The 19,923-nt window shown below is 34.2% G+C and overlaps 3 protein-coding genes across 4 annotated transcripts; all 3 read right to left on the bottom strand.

Moving 5' to 3' along the window:
• Positions 1 to 222: 222 nt before the first annotated feature.
• On the bottom strand, positions 223 to 3,265 carry LOC21392597 (probable enoyl-CoA hydratase 1, peroxisomal). Its single transcript, XM_010111671.2, has 3 exons — positions 2,715 to 3,265; positions 1,149 to 1,431; positions 223 to 507 (listed from the first exon to the last, which is right to left on the bottom strand). Exons 1-3 carry the CDS (start codon positions 3,122 to 3,124, stop codon positions 403 to 405), a joined length of 798 nt encoding a protein of 265 aa, XP_010109973.1. The 5' UTR covers positions 3,125 to 3,265; the 3' UTR covers positions 223 to 402.
• Positions 3,266 to 10,213: 6,948 nt separating this feature from the next.
• LOC21392596 (GDSL esterase/lipase At4g16230) lies at positions 10,214 to 10,956 on the bottom strand. The gene is made up of 2 exons (XM_010111670.2): positions 10,668 to 10,956; positions 10,214 to 10,521 (listed from the first exon to the last, which is right to left on the bottom strand). The coding sequence occupies exons 1-2, from the start codon at positions 10,954 to 10,956 to the stop codon at positions 10,298 to 10,300; spliced, it is 513 nt and encodes a 170-aa protein (XP_010109972.1). The 3' UTR covers positions 10,214 to 10,297.
• On the bottom strand, positions 10,845 to 17,320 carry LOC21392595 (disease resistance-like protein DSC1). Of its 2 annotated transcripts, XM_024174474.1 has the most exons (7): positions 16,804 to 17,320; positions 14,189 to 15,266; positions 13,810 to 14,109; positions 12,821 to 13,726; positions 12,506 to 12,601; positions 11,288 to 12,426; positions 10,845 to 10,923 (listed from the first exon to the last, which is right to left on the bottom strand). In XM_024174474.1, exons 1-6 carry the CDS (start codon positions 17,286 to 17,288, stop codon positions 11,320 to 11,322), a joined length of 3,972 nt encoding a protein of 1,323 aa, XP_024030242.1. In that variant the 5' UTR covers positions 17,289 to 17,320; the 3' UTR covers positions 10,845 to 10,923; positions 11,288 to 11,319. The 2 variants fall into 2 exon arrangements, with proteins under 2 accessions (XP_024030242.1, XP_024030243.1); XM_024174475.1 differs by lacking the exon at positions 10,845 to 10,923 and having other exon boundaries at positions 12,336 to 12,421.
• Positions 17,321 to 19,923: the final 2,603 nt, after the last annotated feature.

The raw sequence follows: 19,923 nt of genomic DNA, 5'->3' as shown, positions 1-19,923 counted from the left end.
ATTAATCTAAAGTAAAGGATAAAATTCAAAATTCATACACTCTAAAAATAAGTTCAACAATTTTCTCATTTTAATTACAAGAAGGAAGCACAAGTTTTGACTTTTGAGAGTGGTATATTTAAATAGAGCACTTCATCACCTAGATATTTGACAACCACATATTATAACTGTGGACACACACTCTTATTTGCTTATATCCAACTCGAGCAATAAATTCGACTTCATAAATAACTTGGAAACTTTTTTATTAATTTGGTCAAAGGAAACCGTATAACAGGTGTTCACTTGTATTGGTTAACAAAGTCCACATGACCCTTTAGCACAACATAATGTAGCAACTTCTGGCTGCCGAAACATGTTTATTTTCTACAACAGAAGAGAAACACATTAGCCAACATTCTACTACAACTTGGAAGAAGGTTTTTTTGAGCCGCGACCCGCTTTAAATTCCTGCATCTTCTTGAACTGCTCTTTGGTCATTCCATTGTAGTAGTCATGAGCCCTCTCCTGAAAACAAAGATCAACAGAAAAAGGGAACTTGGTTACACTTCTACTATATTGACCAAAGCAACTGGTTTTCTTCTCTGCAGATGTGCTTGAACTTGATAACTAGAAGAGAGATAAGGAACGCTCAGTTTCTACAGGTTCAAGAATGCTTGATGAGGAGATGTTCCCAACGGACAGGGTTCGGAGTCTTCAAATTCAACCATTTGGGAAGAGAAGATAGATCATGCACTCTTTTTCCTTGGATGGGTTTTCCCTATACATTTTACTGTCTAAGGTTTTTGATGAGGCATCTTTGGGCTAAAGTGCTTAGTTTAGATCTCGTCCGATTCCATTGGAGAGTTATCTTTTTGACAACTTTCAATGCAGGTTTTGCTTCTTTTTTTTTTTTTTTTTAGCATCCAGATTTTGATACATTCTAATTATCTTCTTTATTACTCTAATAAATCTAGAGTGCGAAGCTTGGCATAAGATTTGTAATCCAAGTACTGCCTATTCTATGGGAGCATAAGATTTTGAAAGGAAGAGATACAGAGAAAATTGATTGAGACCATTAATAGCACTAAACTTTCATTCAGCTTGTAAAGCAATCGACTGCCAAAGGCTGCAAACAAAAGTAAAAATAAAAAAATAAAAAAAGGCACCTTTTCCAGTGAAAGAGCATGACCCAGGTCCAGATTGAGGCCATCATTTATAACTGCCTTGTATCTCAACACCAAATCCTGATTATTTCTAATAATTGCCTCTGCAACTTCTCGGACTTTATTCAATAGTTGACCTTCTTCAACAACATGGTTCACGACGCCTAATCTCTCAGCTACCTCTGCAGTCAGAGGCGTGGCTGTTAGTGATACCTCACGAGCTTTGTTGGGTCCTATAATGCGCGAAAGCTTTTGAGAGAGTCCCCATGAAGGAAATATCCCAAATCTGCAAGAAGTTTTCAACGAATGAGATGGCACAAACAGATTCAGTCAAAACATTCAAGGGATACGAGAACTAAAACACATATTTCCAAATGCAAAGCGCTCAAGAGAAATATAAATGAGAAGGAAAACAAGCAATTCAATTGGTCACCATTCAGAGAACTTGTGCTTGAAAAAGAAAAACAGGAAAAGGGTTGATGAGAAAAGGGAATTGCAACTTTATATGAGTCCAATCTGTTGACTTTTTGGAGATGTGACGGCAAGTTTAACAACAACCTATCAAGCTCATATTGTTTACAGCATCCATAGCTGCCATTCCCCGCACAATACAAATAGGTAAAAATACAAGGGTCCGTTTGGTTCATGGGTTCAAACCATGATTCATGATTCTGACGTTTAAAATTTAAATTTATTTTGAGAGGAAAACACTGTAGTAGAACCAAAAATCATGGTTTGAATCATGCAGAACCATTGAAACAAAACCCTTTAAACAAAGCACCCCTTTGCGAAGTTTTTCCTACGTTTGCCAAGTATGCATTTTAGAACACCACAGGCCCACACACAACAAAAAGTCTTTTCATCGCCAACAGAAACAATTCACAATTAAATACAGCTCAAATACACAAGCTAAGCGCAAAATATACACCTTAGGCTAGAAAATACAAAATCAAGTACCCAAAAACATGGCTTTTTACATCAAATTCCTAACCTTTTCCCCTTTATTCGATTAAAAGTACTTATTTTTGGACACCACATATTAAAAAAAAAAAAAAAAAAAAAAAAAAAAAAAAAAAATTGTTTTTTGTGGACCCCCAAAAAAAAAAAAAAAAAAAAAAAAAAAAAAAAGGTCAAGAAAAAAACCCGCTTTTTAAACCAAAATTTTGAATATCTAGCCAAATATCCACTTAAGCAAGAAAAACACAACTATCTAACTTGAATATAGTTACACTGATCAAAGTACTAAAAAAACATGGCTTTTTCCATCAAGTTCCGAACTTTTCCTTTATTTGAGCAAAAAAGTTTCACTTAACAAAAATCAAACCGTCGTCGTCAAGTTTCAGCTCAAGCCCGAAATTAAGCGCCCAATATTCACTTGGGCAAGAAAATCACACATTACACATGGTCCTTTTCGCATCAAATTCCAAGCTTTTACCCTTCACTTGATAAAAACCACTCATTTTAAACATCACGATCTCAACACAAATCAGAATCTCCGGTCCATATTCCAGCTCAAAATCGAAATTAAGCTCAAAAAATCAACTTCAGAACTGAAAATTCACAAATTACCTTGCGTGAGTATCAATAAACTTAGCTCCTTTGGCAGCGATCAAAATATCGCAGGCGAGTGCGATCTCAAACCCCGCCGTGACGGCAAATCCGTTCACAGCGCCGATTATCGGCTTCCGGCACCGCTCCATCTGCGCCACCGGGTCCGCCCCCAAGTCCTTCACGTCGCCCTTGAAAACGTCCTCCGCCGCCGTCAGGTCCACGCCGGAGCAGAATGCTCGACCCGCCCCGGACAGAACGACGACCCTGACCGACTCGTTGCGGTCCAGGGCCTTGAACGCATGCGCGAGGTCCGTCATCATGGCCTTCGTCAGCGAGTTCAGCGACTTTGGGCGGTTGATCGTGATGGAAGCGATCCCGTTCGGCTCTACGTCGACGAGGATCAGGTTTTCCGGCGAGGGCTGAGCCATTTTCTCGCAGAGAGATAGAGAGAGTTCTTTCTCTTTCTTCCTCTTTTTCTTGCTTTTCTTTTTTTGGAAAACAGATTTGCGTTTGAGAGTGGTGTGATCGGGTGTATTGTCGTCTCAATCCATACCATGGTGTATTGGAGTGCGTGCAAGGTTTATCCACTTCAGATTGGACCGATTCCACTAAAACAGATCGTGATGTTACAAAAGAAATTGTTTAAATAAAAAAAAAACATTTTATTTTGAATAGTAGCTATGCAGTTTAGTTAAAATTACAATACAATTAGTTAAAGTTACTATTTTAATCAGTTAAAGTTGTTGTGTCAATCAAATCAGAAATTACCGTGCCAATCAATTAAAATTACGATGCCAAACAATCAAAATAGTAATCGTATTGTGTAAATAATAAGAATAATGAAAAGTGCCAAAATTTTTCTTATAAATAAGCATTAAAATCCTTTCATTTGTACACAATTTCAATTTAATTTGTCTCTCTAATTTTTTTTTTAATTTTGTATTTTCTTAATTTTAATAACAATATTAGATTATTATATGAGATTAGATATTAGATATGCGCGCTATTCTATTATTAAGTCTCATCGTTTTAATTATACGTAGTGTCGTATTTTTGATTGAAGTTTATTATGACATTACAGTTTTTCAAGTGTTGTCATTCTTAGAAATTGATTCCTTTTTAAAAAAGCAAAAATGTTTTGTCCAATATCTTTAAATTTTAGGATTATTCTCAATTTATCGTCTAAAATTAAAAACTCTCACTTTATCTTTTGAACTGTAAATTATTCCCGATTAATTTCTTTTGTGGTAATTTTTATTAAAAACTGAAAGCAAAAACGAAAATAACAAAATAACATGACCTTTTTGTTTAGATGTTTGAAAAATATAAAAATCATATAACTACACTTAACTCTTTTTTTCGTTTTATTTTAACAAATATTCTTACAAAAAGACTTTAAATATAAACAATTTATAGTTGAAGAAGCAAAATAAATTTTTAAAATTTAAAAGATAAATTAAGAATTATGTTAAAGTTCCGGTAAGAATAATCATTTGTTTTATTGGCTTTTTGGTCTTTACGTTTTCTATGACTCTTCATAAGCGACGATGTCATTTTTTAGGACGTCGTGGTTTTTAAAACAACCTCGTTTCTTATCTCATTGTGGTTTTTAAACATTGTAGTTTTTTATACACTGTCGTTTTCTCTGAGCCTGTCGTTTTCTAAGTTTCTGTCTTTTGTTATAGAGGTAATCACTTTATGCCTAGACAATTCGTCTTTATATGTATGCCGCACGCGCACATATATATGTATGCATTATATTGTCGATTTGGTACATTGTTGTCATATCGTCGTTTATAAGTGGCATTGTCGTTTCCAAGATATGTCTCTCTTTTTTCATTTTTGTCGTTTGGGGTCATATTGTTCTTTTTGTCGTTTGGAGATACTGTTTTTCCCCAACTGTTCATTTTTTAGGTGTGTTTAGAACTTATTTTAAAATGATTTTATTTTTTGTATGAAAACGTTTTTAATCTCAGACATAAATTATTTTTAAAAATGTGTTTGGTAATTTTTTTAAGAGATTATTTTCAGTATAAAAAATCCATTAATGTCTATCTCTACTCGAGAGAGGAGAAAACATAAACAAAAAATGAAAACGATTAAAAATCATTTTTCATTTCTCTCAAATTTTACATTAAATTAAAAAATCATTTTTATTTTTATTTTTTTATATTTAATTGTGTTAAACGTCGTTTCTCTCCTAATTTCATTTTTTTCTCAAAAAATATAAAAAATAAAAACAACTCTAAGCACAACCTCTTTTCTTTTTTCTATTTTTTATTCTGTTCTTTCTTTGGAAAGAAGGAAATCATTCGATGGAAAGTGTGTAGTCATCCTAGGGGTGGCAATTCATGTCACGTTTCGTGTTCGCTTCGTGTTTTGATCGTTTCTTTTTAAATTTACAGTCAACCCGAACACGACCCGTGACACGAAATTTTTTAAAAACCGCAACACGAACACGACACGACCCGAAAATGACCCGTGACACGAAATTGACCCGTGAATCTAAAATTGACACGAAAATTTTATACTTTTATTTAGTTTTTTACATATTAGAAATAACTTAAAATTCATAACACACTAAATTTCAATAACATCCATTGAAATCAAGCAAATAATAGTATAAGATTTTGAGTATAACTATCATGATATCACAAGTTTATAATAAAATTTAAAATATGAAATGATTATGTATTTTTTAATTTTTTACGAGTTTCGTGTCGTGTTCGGGTTAAACGGGTCCAACCTGAAATTGATCCGTGTTTTTCATGTCAATTTCAGATCGACTCAATTCTGATCCGAACCTCTTTTTTCTCAACCCTAATCCGTAAAATTCGTATCGTTTTTTAATCATGTCGTCATGTCGTGACCCATATTACCGATGTTAAGTCTTCCTTTGTTTGCTAGGAGGGATTGGACTAAGGAAAGGAAAAACGAAACGATTGTGTTTTTCATGGGTCCCACCAAAAATTCATCCTTCCATATATGGACAGAAATGAAGGGAATGAAGAGAGAGACTTACCAAGAATCAAAATTACAACTTTACCTCTTCTTTCCTCTTTTTTCTTACTATTTTAAGGTTTTTATTTATTTATTTTTTTCGACCTTTTGTTTTGCGTTGCTTTATATATAAAAAATTTATTCGTATTTGTATCGAATGTAACTTTTTTCTTTTTTTATTTTTTAATTTTAGTAAAACACTCTTGTTCATAAAACTTACATAACTGTGAAGCAATTATTTTATGAAACTAACTATAAGCATTTAACTTAACCCTGTAAATTATCAATTGCAATATATTTAATATTTAAAGTATGAATTAGTTACATTTAAATTAAATGTTTTAAAAACTATAAGGTGGCGTTTAATTTATAGATTCAGAACTATGATTCATGATTCTGATTTTTGAAATTTAAATTTTTTATGAAAAAAAAACGCTGTAGTGAACTAAGAATCATGATCTTAAACGAAACTAAAACCCTCGAAACAAACGGAGCATAAATATATGAGGTAGTTTATTTAGCATGTGCGCAATATGGTAATCTTACAAATCAAACTAATATTCTCCTCCTTTCTTCTTTTCAATACCAAACAAGAGAGAATGATAACAAAAATCATTCTTTCTATCATACCAAGTAAATTTTAGAAAACTACAATCCATCCTTTTTTTCCACTTTCTTTTCCTCATATCCTATCCATCCTTCCACCAATCCATTCCTCCTACTAAACGACCTTTACTTTGCTATATTTTGTTCAAAATTGTCATGTGTCATCTATCATCTATATCCTAAAGTATTTGTCGCAAAGAAAAGGATAAATTACACAATTGCCCTTCAAATTATAAGTTTTATCACAAAATATTCTGAACTTTAATTTTAGTTTTTTTTCCTTTAATTTTGTATATCCTACTATATGTATGCTTGTGATATAATGGGAATATTCGGTCGTAACATTTAATGTATCTACACATATATAAGAATAAAAAATTTTAGGGCCCTTTTAGTTCGCTGATTCGAGTTTTTAATTTGAGTTGAGATGTGACTTTATGTGAGTTTTTTACTATAGCAAAAAAGTTAGATGTGACTGTTTCTGAGAGCTTTTTACTGTAAGAAAACTTAAATTCTAAACTCGAATCGGTAAAATGAATAGGGCTTTATTGTTCAAGCGTTTTTTTCAACCAAAACCGCGTCGTTTTAGTTGAAAACACTACAGTAGTAAACAATACCTACATTGTTACAATTTTTTTTTTTTTTTTTTGCTCCCTAAGGTTTTGTGCTCTTTTTATTTTAGTCCTTTTTTTCCCTTTTTTTTTACCTACTTACCCAATAATTAAAACTTAATACACGATTACTCCTCACGTATATAGTGATAAGTAAAAAGCTTTCATATAAAATCACATTTCAACTCGAATTAAAAATTTGAATCAGCGAACCATCTATAATTAATATGCCTTAATGCTTGGTTTCAGGAAATGATTTGTTTCCTTTAGGAATCATTCTTTCCCTTCTTATATTACTATTACGGTTGGTTAGCATATAGCCGTTAGACAAAGTATTGTATATAAACTTGCTTTTGGTTTTGTATTATTCATGTGTGAAATATAGCAGAGCACTTTCTTTACACACATCCATCTATTCTTTCAAAATTCATTTCATAGCACGTGTTCTTTAACTAGTTCTTACTCTAAGAGACAAACTTGTAGTCGTTTCAAATTATAAATAAATATAAATGCATGATTAATATTTTTCAAGCAACACAAAATGAACAAATTAAAAGAAAAAAAAATTGTTTTGGAACAAAATACCATGGCTTGATGTGACTTTAACGCAACTGAATGAGGTAAAGTTGGGTTGGAATTTACTTGGAAAATAAAAACGTTGATGAATTGAAATCTTCAGAAAAATTCCATGCCTTGCGAGATTTTCAACTATTTTTTTCGCTATTGCAAGCATTTAATCACCCGTCATCTATCATCCTTGTAAGATGGTGTCGTTTTCCCTAATTGTTGTCGTTCTGCTCTATTTCTGTCGTTTTTTCTAATTTTTGTCGTTTTATTATTGTTGTAGTCACCTGTAAGCGACGTCGTTGTTTTCATGAGATTTGTCGTTTTTAACACATTATCCTTTTCACCTGCAATATATATTTTTTCATGGCAGTGTCGTCAATATGAAAGTTGTCAATCTCTGATTATACAGATGCATTGTTGGCTGTCGTTGACGTGTGACGTCGTTTTCCAACTACTTTTTGAACAGAGGCCTCGCAAACAAACCATTTATATATGTTTCTTTTTCTTTTCTCTAAACCAAAGCGTTCACTAACGAACAACATAGCTGAATATCGAATTGATTAGGAGACGTATGTTGCAATTTCCATAAGTCGTTTACTTTTAAAGATCTCGTCCTTTATATAATATATATGGCGTCGTTTGATTATGTTGTTATCATTTGTATTGTAATATGTAGTCTACTCTGTAGATTATTTCATTTATAGTAGACGCTGTTCTATTCTGAGGAGTCGTTTTCCTGAGGAGTCGTTTTCCGAGGCTTATGACTTGACGTCGTTTGCGCTTCAATAAAAGAATTTGACGTCGTCTTCATAACTTTGTCGTTTATAAGTTGTCGTTTTTGGAAAGTTACGCCGTAGGATGCACGGTCTTTTTGCATGACGTTGTCGTTTATAAGAGACATTGATGTTTTCCTAGTTTATGTCGTTTATAAGAGACATTGATGTTTTCCTAGTTTATGTCGTTCATTGTGACCTTGTCGTTTTCATTCTCATAAGTTATCATTTATTTATGAATCATATATGAAAACAAAGTGGGACCGTAGAAAGCAAATTATGTGTCTCGGTCTAAATATTGTGTGTTAGTTTTCCTTAATATATAATAGTACCTCTAATGATGCTTTGTTGCCAGATACTCATTTAAATTTATTTTATTTTTTATCTTTTGGTTGGGAGTTATGAAATTCCTACATGTTTGGTTTGAGGATTTAAGCCACTTTAATTTTTGTTCAAACAGTATTTTCTTTCAAAAAAAATTTAAATTTAAAAATTATGGGTGTGTTTGAAGTTGTTTTTATTTATTTTTTTACATTTTTCGAGAAAAAAATGAAAACAAAAGAGAAACGGCGTTTGGCACAATTAAAGATAAAAAACGGAAATAAAAATGATTTTTTAGTTTAGTGTAAAATAAAAGAGAAATGAAAAATGACTTTTAGTCATTTTTCATTTTTTGTTTCCGTTTTATCCTCTCCCGAGTAGAGAGAGAGAGATATAGACATTAATAGATTTTTTATACTGAAACAATATCTTGATAAAACTACTAAACGCATTTTCAAAAATGATTTCTGTCTGAGATTGAAAACGTTTTCATTTTCATTTTCATACAAAAAACAAAATTATTTTAAAATGAGCTCCAAACGCACTCTATATTACAATATTTTTTCTCACAAAATTTATATTACGGTCCTCAAACGAAACAAGCGATGTTCTTGATTGACCTCTCTACGAATATTATATTACCCTTACATAAATGAATACAAGAACATCTCGGGACATAATCATACAATTGTATCAATTAATAATCCCACAATTGTCTCAATTAAGCATATAAATAATTAATTAGCAAGAAAAAAAAGAATACAAATAATTATTCAATATCTTATTGGATCAAGACTTAGACCGCTATTACTTGCAATATCTTTCCTTCTTTTTTTTTTTTTTTTTTTTTTTTTTTTTTTTTTTTTACTTACTTACTTACTATCTGATGAAACTTGAACCCAAGACTCAATATATAGGGAAAAGAAAACTCAAATCCACCAAACATCAATTGAGCTGCCTTAATTAACCGCAACATCTTATTCAAAGAAAACAAAAGAAATAAAAGAAAATAAAGTAGACATTTGTGCTAATCGCAATCCTTTGATTATTTGTCGTTTGTTTTATGTTGTCCTTTTTTCGTATGTCGACGTTGTTCGAGACGTTGGTTTCAAAATGCGTTGTCCTTTTAGATATGCTATCGTTTACACTTATAGTTTGTCGTATGTTTGCTATTAAGTATGTTGTTTCTCAGACATTGTTGGTTTGTAATGTTACAATTAATTCTGTGAAAGAAAATTGTTACTCTCCAAAACTCCAAAACCATTGTTTCCTCTCGGAATCGTTCTATTTAAGTTAGATATTTCTTTATAATTTTAAGTGTCACTAGTTTTGCAACTCATTCAAGAACAATTGATAAGTCACATTTAAATTGCAAGTCTAATTAGAAGACACGTATAAAATACAAAGTCATCTATGTTCTCAAATATACCAAAAGACATATAAAGTGTTTAAAAAAAATGCGCGCTTTTAATGTATATACACCAAAAAGACAACGTGTGTTTACATTGAATGATTATAATGTTACGTCAAACGTTATGTTCAATACTGTCATATTACGTTGTTTTTTTTTTATATTGTTTACTTTTACATCTTATATGGATGAATCATAACAATATTTGTTATATATACTATGGTGGTTGGTTATTAAATATAGAAATGTAATGATATAACATGATACAAATTTTATTTCATTAATTTTGGATTGGAGTTGGTGGATCAAGATTCAAGATTGGCAAAGTTGGCAAACGTTCACAGGTGAAATGCCAGAAGAGTCTCTATCCAATAGACGCTTTGCAATTATAACATTAGCTGCATCAGACGGATGGTATGCGTCCCAAAACACATATTTTGATCTGTCCAAACACACCTTTGATGGGGCCCCACATGGAATCAAACCTCCAAATCTCCCAGCACTGTAGCAGCATGCAGAATTTTGATTCTCAAAACCTGTCACAAAATGGTTTAAGACTCTTATCAATACTATATGTACAGTATTCGACCGTTTGATTTCTATCAAGTTCTGTTAAATTTGCATTTTTTTAATTTTAGTATGATTCAGATGTGATGTGGCGAGTATCGACGAGTATTCACACCATATGTTTTGTAGTTGTCAATGATATCTTGGACAATGTTATAAACATCTGCATAAACAAACTTTGATCCCTCAAGAGTGGTGCTGAGTTCTGAAACAAGGCTCTTCAATTGGGTGTTGAATGACTTTGCTAGCTGATTTGGGAGTTCCACACAGCTGTCCCCAGCCGCAGGATTTGTATCTCTCTGATATGGTATACATCCAATGGGTCCCACATTCACCACAACAACCTTCCTAGCCCTCAGGTTGTAAAGGCTCTGCAGTACAACAGAATATAAAACCGATATCATGACCACAGAATATCGGTATTGTACTGTATTGACAAATCACATCAAAATCATATCGTAATGAAATTTGTATTTACATATAAAATTAATAGAACTTGATTAAGTCGATAACATGACCACAATACCGATGAGATTCTCTTTTATACCGTATTAGAGATCAGTATTATAGATCACATCAACCGATACCTTTTAGGGCTCGAAAAAAACAGCGTTAGTTTCATCCTATAGCCTTCCCTTCTGTCTTAGTTTGGGATAATTAAGGAAATAAAAAATCATGAAATTCTACAATAAGTGGAATATTTTACGAAAAATAGAGAATTCAATATATAATTACCTCCAATCAAGTTGAGAAATGGCAGTAACTAGTCAAAGGGAATCGGAAAGTTTAGCTCTCTTAGGATATGGATCAATCATATAGGAGTCCTTCACAATAGCTCTAGAAACAGAGTTACAAGAGCCATGATGGTTGAGCTGAATTGTTACATGATTGAATTTAGCTTGGACAGAGTTATGGATATCCGCAATGTTACACCCCTTCGCGTCACGAATGAGCTTATTCCTTGCAAGCCAAATAGCATCAACGAGTATAGAAGCATAAAGTAAAAATTCCACATCGAAATGCATGTTTGAGTTTGGATCACCAAATAACACCATTTCAAGAAAAGAAGCCATGGAATCACAGATGAGGGAATTTGTGTGGAGACACCATCGCGACATGAACCAAAGTGGTCGAACACTCTGACAATACAGAAATAGATGGGTAGCACTTTCCAAAATCATACCGCAGAGTGGGCAAGTTGTGTCTGCCACATCCATTTGACGATTAACAACTTCTCGTACCGGCAAAAAGTCCCAAGCAAGCATCAGCCATAATTCCTTGTACCTCTGTTGTATATTGGAACTCAACAACTTCTCACAAAGTTGTTGCCTAGATTGGAATACCGGAAAACCATGTAAATAATATAATATATTCTTCCAAAATCCATTTGGTTGCAGCTCGTCTGTAATGACACTGGCGATTCCAAATTCAATTGCGTCTCGGAGACATAGCAGCCGGATTCCACTCCTTTTTATGCTTTTTGATGGATCACTAAAACTAAAATGAAATGACATCTCTATTAATGCATCAAAGTCAAATGCACCGATATCCACATGTGTGGTCATTACCACCTGGTTTATGTCCTGACTGCTTCCATACCATGTGGACCCCAAGACACATTGGTAGTGTCTTACATAATCATAGTTGGTTTTGTAATAGATTTCCCAGTTCAAATATACCTCCTTTTCATGATCGCGATTATGGGCATTTTCGACAACAAAGCAAAAGCCAAAACCCAAGAAGTAGTTGGAAGTATACCAGAGTGGAGGAAGCTTCATGTTTATTGAACATCCCACATTTTGATAGCAAAACCACTCTGGAATTTCATCTCCTGGATAACAAACAAGAACTTCATGCTGAGCCAAATGCCTATCCTGTCCCATAAACAGATCATGTTAACTTCAAATATGAAAACTAGTTCATTTATCTTGAAAATTGAAAGATGAGATGTACCTTTTCAGGTCTAGGTACTTCATGTAGTATTTCGGTGCGCAAACTGGCAGCCGAAAATTTACTCATGATTTTCTTGTTATCCAACTTTAACCAACCCTGAAATAACAAATACCAAAATAAACATGTATTTTAGCCAGAGAAAGAAGAGATATCTCTTATCACTTCTGAATACTTCAAGTTCCCTTGTAGCGGGCAAAGTTTTAATTTGAAACTCAGTCATGATGTTCTTATGATCCAACTTTAAGCAGCAGAGAAATATCAAACATGAAAGTTAATCAATTGTTTATTTATACAAGAGAAAGAATACATATATACCTTACGTCTCGGTGGTACTAAAAACTTTGTAGTGGATAGAGCTCTGATCTGAAATTCAGTTATGATGTTCTTGCGATCCAATTTTAAGCAACCATCAAATGAAATTGAAAACATACAGCACAAGTTTTGAGTACGCTCTTCTGCGAGTAGACTCCATGAATTTGACACCATCACCAAGGATGTGCATCCCCGTGCATTAACTCGCTTTATGGACAACGGAAGTTCGGGTATTGATTGAAGGAACTTGCAACAACTTACGTCCAAGGATCTCAACTTGGAAAGTTTGATGCTTTCAGGTATTTTAATAATATTTGTTTCAGAGAGATCTAATGATTCTAATGTGAGTAAAGAGAAGAGCGAATCAGGTATTTCAAATATACTGGTGTTTTGCAGTTCTAAACTTGTAATCCCAACTACTTTTTTGATTGACAAGGGCAACTGTCTAATCCCCGATTTTTGCATCTCAAACACTACCAGATGTTCCATGGGCTCCAAAATTTCTGGCAAGTACTCTAATCCAATACAACATTTGAGATAAAGCTGTCGGAGAGATTTTAACTTAAAGAAGTTGGTCGGAAGGCTATTGAGCCTTTTGCAATCTGTTAAATCAAACACCAGGAGATGAGAGAGATGCTCAATTGATGGGGGAACATTCTGTATTGCAGTCTCAGCCATATCCAAATTTCTTATATTCTTTGGAAGTGTTGGAAACTTGTCAAAGTTTGAGCAGCCGTATAAATCTAGAAACTGCAGTGACTCCAACTTGCCAATGCTGCTTGGAAGATCCTCGAGATGTGTACAGTGACTCAAATCTATTTTTTTCAAATTTAGTGCCCAAGAGAGGTCTGGAATTTCAGTAAGGTTCTCAGATTCTTTAAGATTTAGAAATGTTAAGCTCTCGATATGCTGTCACGAAAGAAAAAAAAAAAGTAAATAATATCATGCCAATTTACACTAGATATTTAGAACCAGTCGAAACTAAATCATACCAGAACGCCATCCCAGAGTTTCTTTAGCTTGCTGTTAGTCAAATGCAGCTCAACAAGATTTTGGGGGCAAAATTTTAGAGGCAAAGTCTTTAGAGAACAATTATCCCAGTGAAGATATCTGAGCTGATCAGGAAGATATTTAAGGCCTTCTGGAAAGTGTAGTTTGCTCTCAACACAAATATGATCATGAAACTTGAGAAATTTTAGATTGCACATTGTTTTGAAAACTTTAGGTCCCAGGCTTATGGCAGCACTAATTTTGGACATGTCCATGGACATTCCTTGAATTTTTTTGGTCCCCTGAAATTGACAAAATGCAAATATAAGCATGCAACAGAGAAACACAGAGTATGGAAACTTTAGTGTACATGGTACTCACTGTATTATTTTTCAAGACATTACAAACATCTTCAGCAAACCATAGCCTACTACGCTCTCCAGGCTCATCAGGAGATTGTTGACGAGCAATTTCAATGCCCATACCTTGTACCAAATCATGCATTGACAGCCGGTTGGAACGGTCAATAGTTATGAGAGACTTGTCGATCAGAACTCTGATTCCCATAGCCACACCCAAACGATAACTATCAAGAATTCTTTTTGCAACATCTTGTTCCGCACCAGTAAAGAAAAATGCAATATCGAGAAATAGATTTTTCTCATCGTAACTTAGTCCATCGTAACTTATTTTCAATACATTCTGGACTTTGTCGTGGGGAATATTTTCCAACTTTCTCAGTTCACTTTCCCATTCTTCTACGCTTTTGGAATAAAGGTGACAACCCAAAATTTTAAGGGCTAAGGGAACGCCTTTAGCATACTTAGTCACCACAAGTTTTGAAATTTCTACATAAACTTGTGAGGGAGTGTTTTGTTTAAATGCTTTAGTATAAAATAGTTGACGAGCTTCATCGAAATTTAGTTCATCAACCTCATATATTCCATCAGCAAGAATATTATTCAATACCTGCTTATCTCTAGTTGTTATGATGATTCTACTCCCATGACCAAACCAATCGCGATCTCTAACCAAATATTCTAATTGCTCTACATCATCTACATCATCAAGGATGACAAGCACCTTCGTACGCTGAAGCCTATCCTTTACAAATTGATTGACATTTTCTACATGCTCCTCCAACAACTCAGAGAAAAGTTTCTTTTGTAACTTGTCAAGTTTATGTGGCTTTGACTTGATGTTCCGAAGCAAACAACTACTTTCAAACTGATGAGCAAAGCGATTTAGTATGACCTCAGCGAGGGTTGTTTTTCCAATGCCGCCCATGCCCCAAATGCCTATAATACGAACATCTAACAAGTTGAAATACAGCAATTGTTCAATTCTCTGAAGCCGTTGATCAATTCCAACCAGATTCTTGAAATCATCTTTAGAAGACATGTTATCCAACTTTTTTAGAATGTCTTCGACAATTTCCTCAACTGCTTTAGACTTGGATCTATCACACACAACAAAAAAGTAGAATTAGTAAGAACCAATAAAACATATACATCAAATGCCTTGCATGAAATTGATTAATTTATCTTGCATACGAAGCAAAAGGCTAACAACCAATGGTCACAAAGCTATTTTGCATGAGTGGGCTCTTTATCAGGAAAGGAGGGAAGTTTGATAAGAACCTCACCAATTCTTAAGAATGAACAGGGAAGAAATTATCTTTATTGAATAACAATGAAAAGATGAACAAATAAGAACTACTAAGCTAACTACAATACTCAGTAACCAGCAGCATTCGAGAGGCTGCACTCTCCCAAGGGTTTCCCCAAACTCTCACAAATCAGTCCATAACTCCCACTGACTGCTAACCTCTTCCGTTTATACTACTAATCCCTCTAACAACTGATAATGCTTAAGAGAATACTAACAAGTAGCAACACTAAACAATCACCTAACCAACTAACTTCTCGGAGCCTATCATCGACTAACCACTTATTATATTGATAACCAAGTCCTAAGATAACTATCATAATCCTATCAACGTTTTGCAAAACTGTATTTCACTTGTAGTCTTTTGTTTTTGTATTCTTTTTTTTTTTTTTTTATTCAAAGCAAATTGATGTCAAAATACTGCGTATTTAATGTAATAACAGAGACAAGAAGCCAATTATACACCACAAATATGGATAATGAAGAGCGTTGACAATTAATATCACCCAACTTTTACACTTGACAAAAGAAAATTAATGAACGACAAGAACATTCAAACCAAATAAAAAGCTTCAAGCTTGTGGTTGTTTTTTCTTTTCTTGTATGCTTCTATGCGTAACCAAAAGACAAGATTAGAGAAAACAAGGGAGAGAATTCTAAAGACAACTCAAACTCAAGAAGAGAAAATATTGAGTAAATGAATCAATGACAAAAAAGAGGATTACGTATCCTCGCCAAAAAGAACAAAAACAAGATACAAGTACTACAAAAAAATCAAGAAGCTTATGGAGCCTATTAGATCCTTCCAGTTCATTACAACCAAAGAAAAGGGGAAACCCTTATAAGCTTTGTCAGATGCAGCCCATAAAGAAGCTGTGAAGTTTGCTTTCTCAACCTTTTCCCAAAAAAATTCTCGCGTTTCTTTCCAACCACAAGGTCCAAAGGACGGATAGAACCATACTTTCCACAACACATGCCATTTAAATTCAAACCAGCCAAACTTTCTATCAAAACCGAGCCACAGAGAGCTGGCATAGCCATATGAGGGTTTCTTTCCTGAACCCAGTCACAAGTGTTTAGTTTCCCAAGCGCTACCAACCAAGCGAAGAAGCCTAAAGTCATTTATGATCATCCTAAAGTCTGTAATTCAATTACAAGCTATCCTACTTTTAGGCAAACGAAATAACTAACAAGGAAACTAAGTCAAAATAAAATCCATGATACTGCTAAAACTTAAATATTAGTAAAGGAAAATAGCCGTTATCCAGAAATAACATAAATCTCTAATGAAATCAAAACTAAATACCAAAAGATAAAGAGTAGCATACCTAGTGACAGGTACATGCCATCCACACATATTGCCTGCTTCTTTCAAAGAATTTCTCCACATTTGCACCTTTTCATCCTCAAAGCGAGTTTCATGCTTGGCAAACGCCGCCGCATAGCTGTTTCGTTGTTGTCGTATGTCTGATGGATCGACATGGTAAAAAACAGGAACAACGAGCTGCTTGTTTACCCCTTTGCATCTGAGGATGTGAGCGAGTTCAGTTAAGCACCACGAAGAAGAAGCATAATTCCCCGATAAAACGACCACACAAATCTTTGACTCCTGAATTGCGCTCAAAAGCGAAGATGAAATTTCCTCTCCTTTCTCAAGACGATCCTCGTCTATGTAGGCTTTAACTTTCTTTCGACACAAAGCAGCATTAAAATGGCTAGTGAAATCATTACGAGTGTCCTCACCTCTGAAACTTATGAAAACATCATATGTTTTTTTCATCAGGGAGGTAGGAGCACAAGAAGGGGCAGCCATAACTAAAGCAAAAGAGAACTTTCTGGAACTAAGTTTTCTACAAACAGAGGAATGTATATTTGTAGTACTAACTAAAAATTGGCTGATTTTAACTTCATTTATATCAAAGGACTCAGATTTGTTTATTAAGAAGACAAAACGTAGACTCTTTCAAAGAAAGTAGTGAAAAACATGTTAATTAAGTTGCAATACTACTTTAGTTAGGCCACACTCAAATAACACTGCTAGAAATTGTGTAAGGAAGTTGCTTTAGTTTGCCAAACATTTGAGAACAATATGTTGACGCCAAAAAAAACTTCCACCTAATCAAACACGCTATGACAAAGCTAGGAGAAATGTGGAAAAAGAAATATCAGCCAGAAACGTAAGAAAATGGACAGAGATTAGCATAATCTAGAGAGTGGAAAAAAGAGACTGATTGTAAGACAAAAACACACCAAATTGATGAGTTTCACATTCACACCATTAAGTCATCAATTCCCATTTCAAAATATTTTGACCATACATGTGGGTGGTTGAGAAAATGTTGGAGATTTTTGTATGGGAGAGGTGGCGTGTGGAAAGAGGGCATTAGGAAGAGATTTTTGTTTTTCAATGGCATTGGGGATTACTACAAAATGATATTTTATTAGGAAAAAAGAGACAAATATCTTTAAAGAGTACCATACGTGAATTTTATCTCTTGATTAATATCTTTTTTGGGCAAATAATAATATTAATCAAAAGGATATTAATCTAGAGTATTCGATAAAATTCAAAATTCACACACTCTAAAAATAAGTTCAATAATTTTCTCATTTTAATTACAAGAAGGAAGCACAAGTTTTGACTTTTGAGAGTGGTATATTTAAATAGAGGACTTCATCACCTAGATATTTGACAACCACATATTATAACTGTGGACACACACTCTTATTTGCTTATATCCAACTCGAGCAATAAATTCGACTTCATAAATAACTTAGAAACTTTTTTATTAATTTGGTCAAAGGAAACCGTATAACAGGTGTTCACTTGTATTGATTAACAAAGTCCACATGACCCTTTAGCACAACATAATGTAGCACCTTATGGCTGCCGAAACATGTCATGGGTGTGTCTAAAATAATTTTATTTTTTGTATGAAAATAAAAATGAAAACGTTTTCATTTTCATTTTGAAATCATTTCTGAAAATGCGTTTGATAGTTTTATTCTGAGATTGATTTTAGTTTTAAAAAAACTAAAATTGTGTTTGGTAGTCTAATTTTAAAAACATGTAATAAAATATTTAAAATTAAAATATATTAAATAAATAATAAAACTCTGAAATCCATTTCGCACTGTCTCTATACAAAACAATCAGAAACTCCCAAACTCCAAACAAAATTCAAGAAGCCAAATAAAACTCCAATGTCCGAACAAACCCATAGGAAGCTCTCTCTCAATCTCACTCTCTCCGCCGTCTCTGCTAAGATTCGTCGACAACTTCCCCGCAACCGCCATTTTACTCTCCGATTCCTCTCTCTCCCTGTACCAATTCCAATTCCAATTCCAGATTCGATCATCAAACATTTCATCGATATCATATTTATATATTGATTGATTACAACTTACATATAACAGCCTGAAATCCAAATTCCAATCAGAGCCAAACGGAAATTTGCAGATGTTTGTAAACTCATCGTCCCACACGACGGCTTCTCCTTGGCGGAATCTTGATCTCCTGGCGGTGAAATTCCTCTGCCTCAGCCACGATCTCCGGTGGAAGAACGGAACCAATATCAGTCCGGGCTTGTTATTGTCAGGGCCTCTCCATTTGACCTCAAGCGCCACAGCTTTCTCTCTCCTCCAGTTCACACTCGAAACCTCAAAGCTCCAATCGGCTCACCTTCACCTGGAGCTTCTTCGTTTCTCCTCCGCTTTTTATGCTCTGCCACGGTGACCACTTCATGCTCTGCCATGGCGACCACTTCATGCTCGAGAAAAAGTTCCAATCTTAGCGATTCAAGACTTCTTCAGAGACGCTTTGAACCGAACCATATCTGAGAAATAGAAATAGAGAGAGAGAGAGAGGGAGAGAGAGAGAGAGAGAGCTATGGAGACTTGGAGAAATGCTGGATTTGCTTCTGAGCTGCGCGGGGAAGAGAGAGAAGAATGAAGGGAGAAAATGAAAAGGAAAATGAAAAAAGGATTTAATCCGTTTTCAGATTTTCAGAAAACGACAAAAACGTTTTTGTTTTTGTTTTTTAAAAAATTTTGTACCAAACGCGTTTTACGTACGCGTTTTCATTTTTTAGCCTCGAAAAACGTAAAAAAAGGAAACAAAAACAGAAACAAACGCACCCGTTTATTTTCTACAACAGAAGAGAAACACATTAGCCAACATTCTACTACAACTTGGAAGAAGGTTTTTTTGAGCCGCGACCCGCTTTAAATTCCTGCATCTTCTTGAACTGCTCTTTGGTCATTACAATGTTAGCCAACATTCTACTACAACTTGGAAGAAGGTTTTTTTGAGCCGCGACCCGCTTTAAATTCCTGCATCTTCTTGAACTGCTCTTTGGTCATTCCATTGTAGTAGTCATGAGCCCTCTCCTGAAAACAAAGATCAACAGAAAAAGGGAACTTGGTTGCACTTTTACTATATTGCACCA

Source organism: Morus notabilis, unplaced genomic scaffold (genome assembly GCF_000414095.1).
Source record: "Morus notabilis unplaced genomic scaffold, ASM41409v2 Scaffold1296, whole genome shotgun sequence".
Taxonomy (NCBI): Eukaryota; Viridiplantae; Streptophyta; class Magnoliopsida; order Rosales; family Moraceae; genus Morus; species Morus notabilis.
Note: the sequence above shows the minus strand (reverse complement) of the source record. Positions and strands in the feature narration are given on the sequence as shown.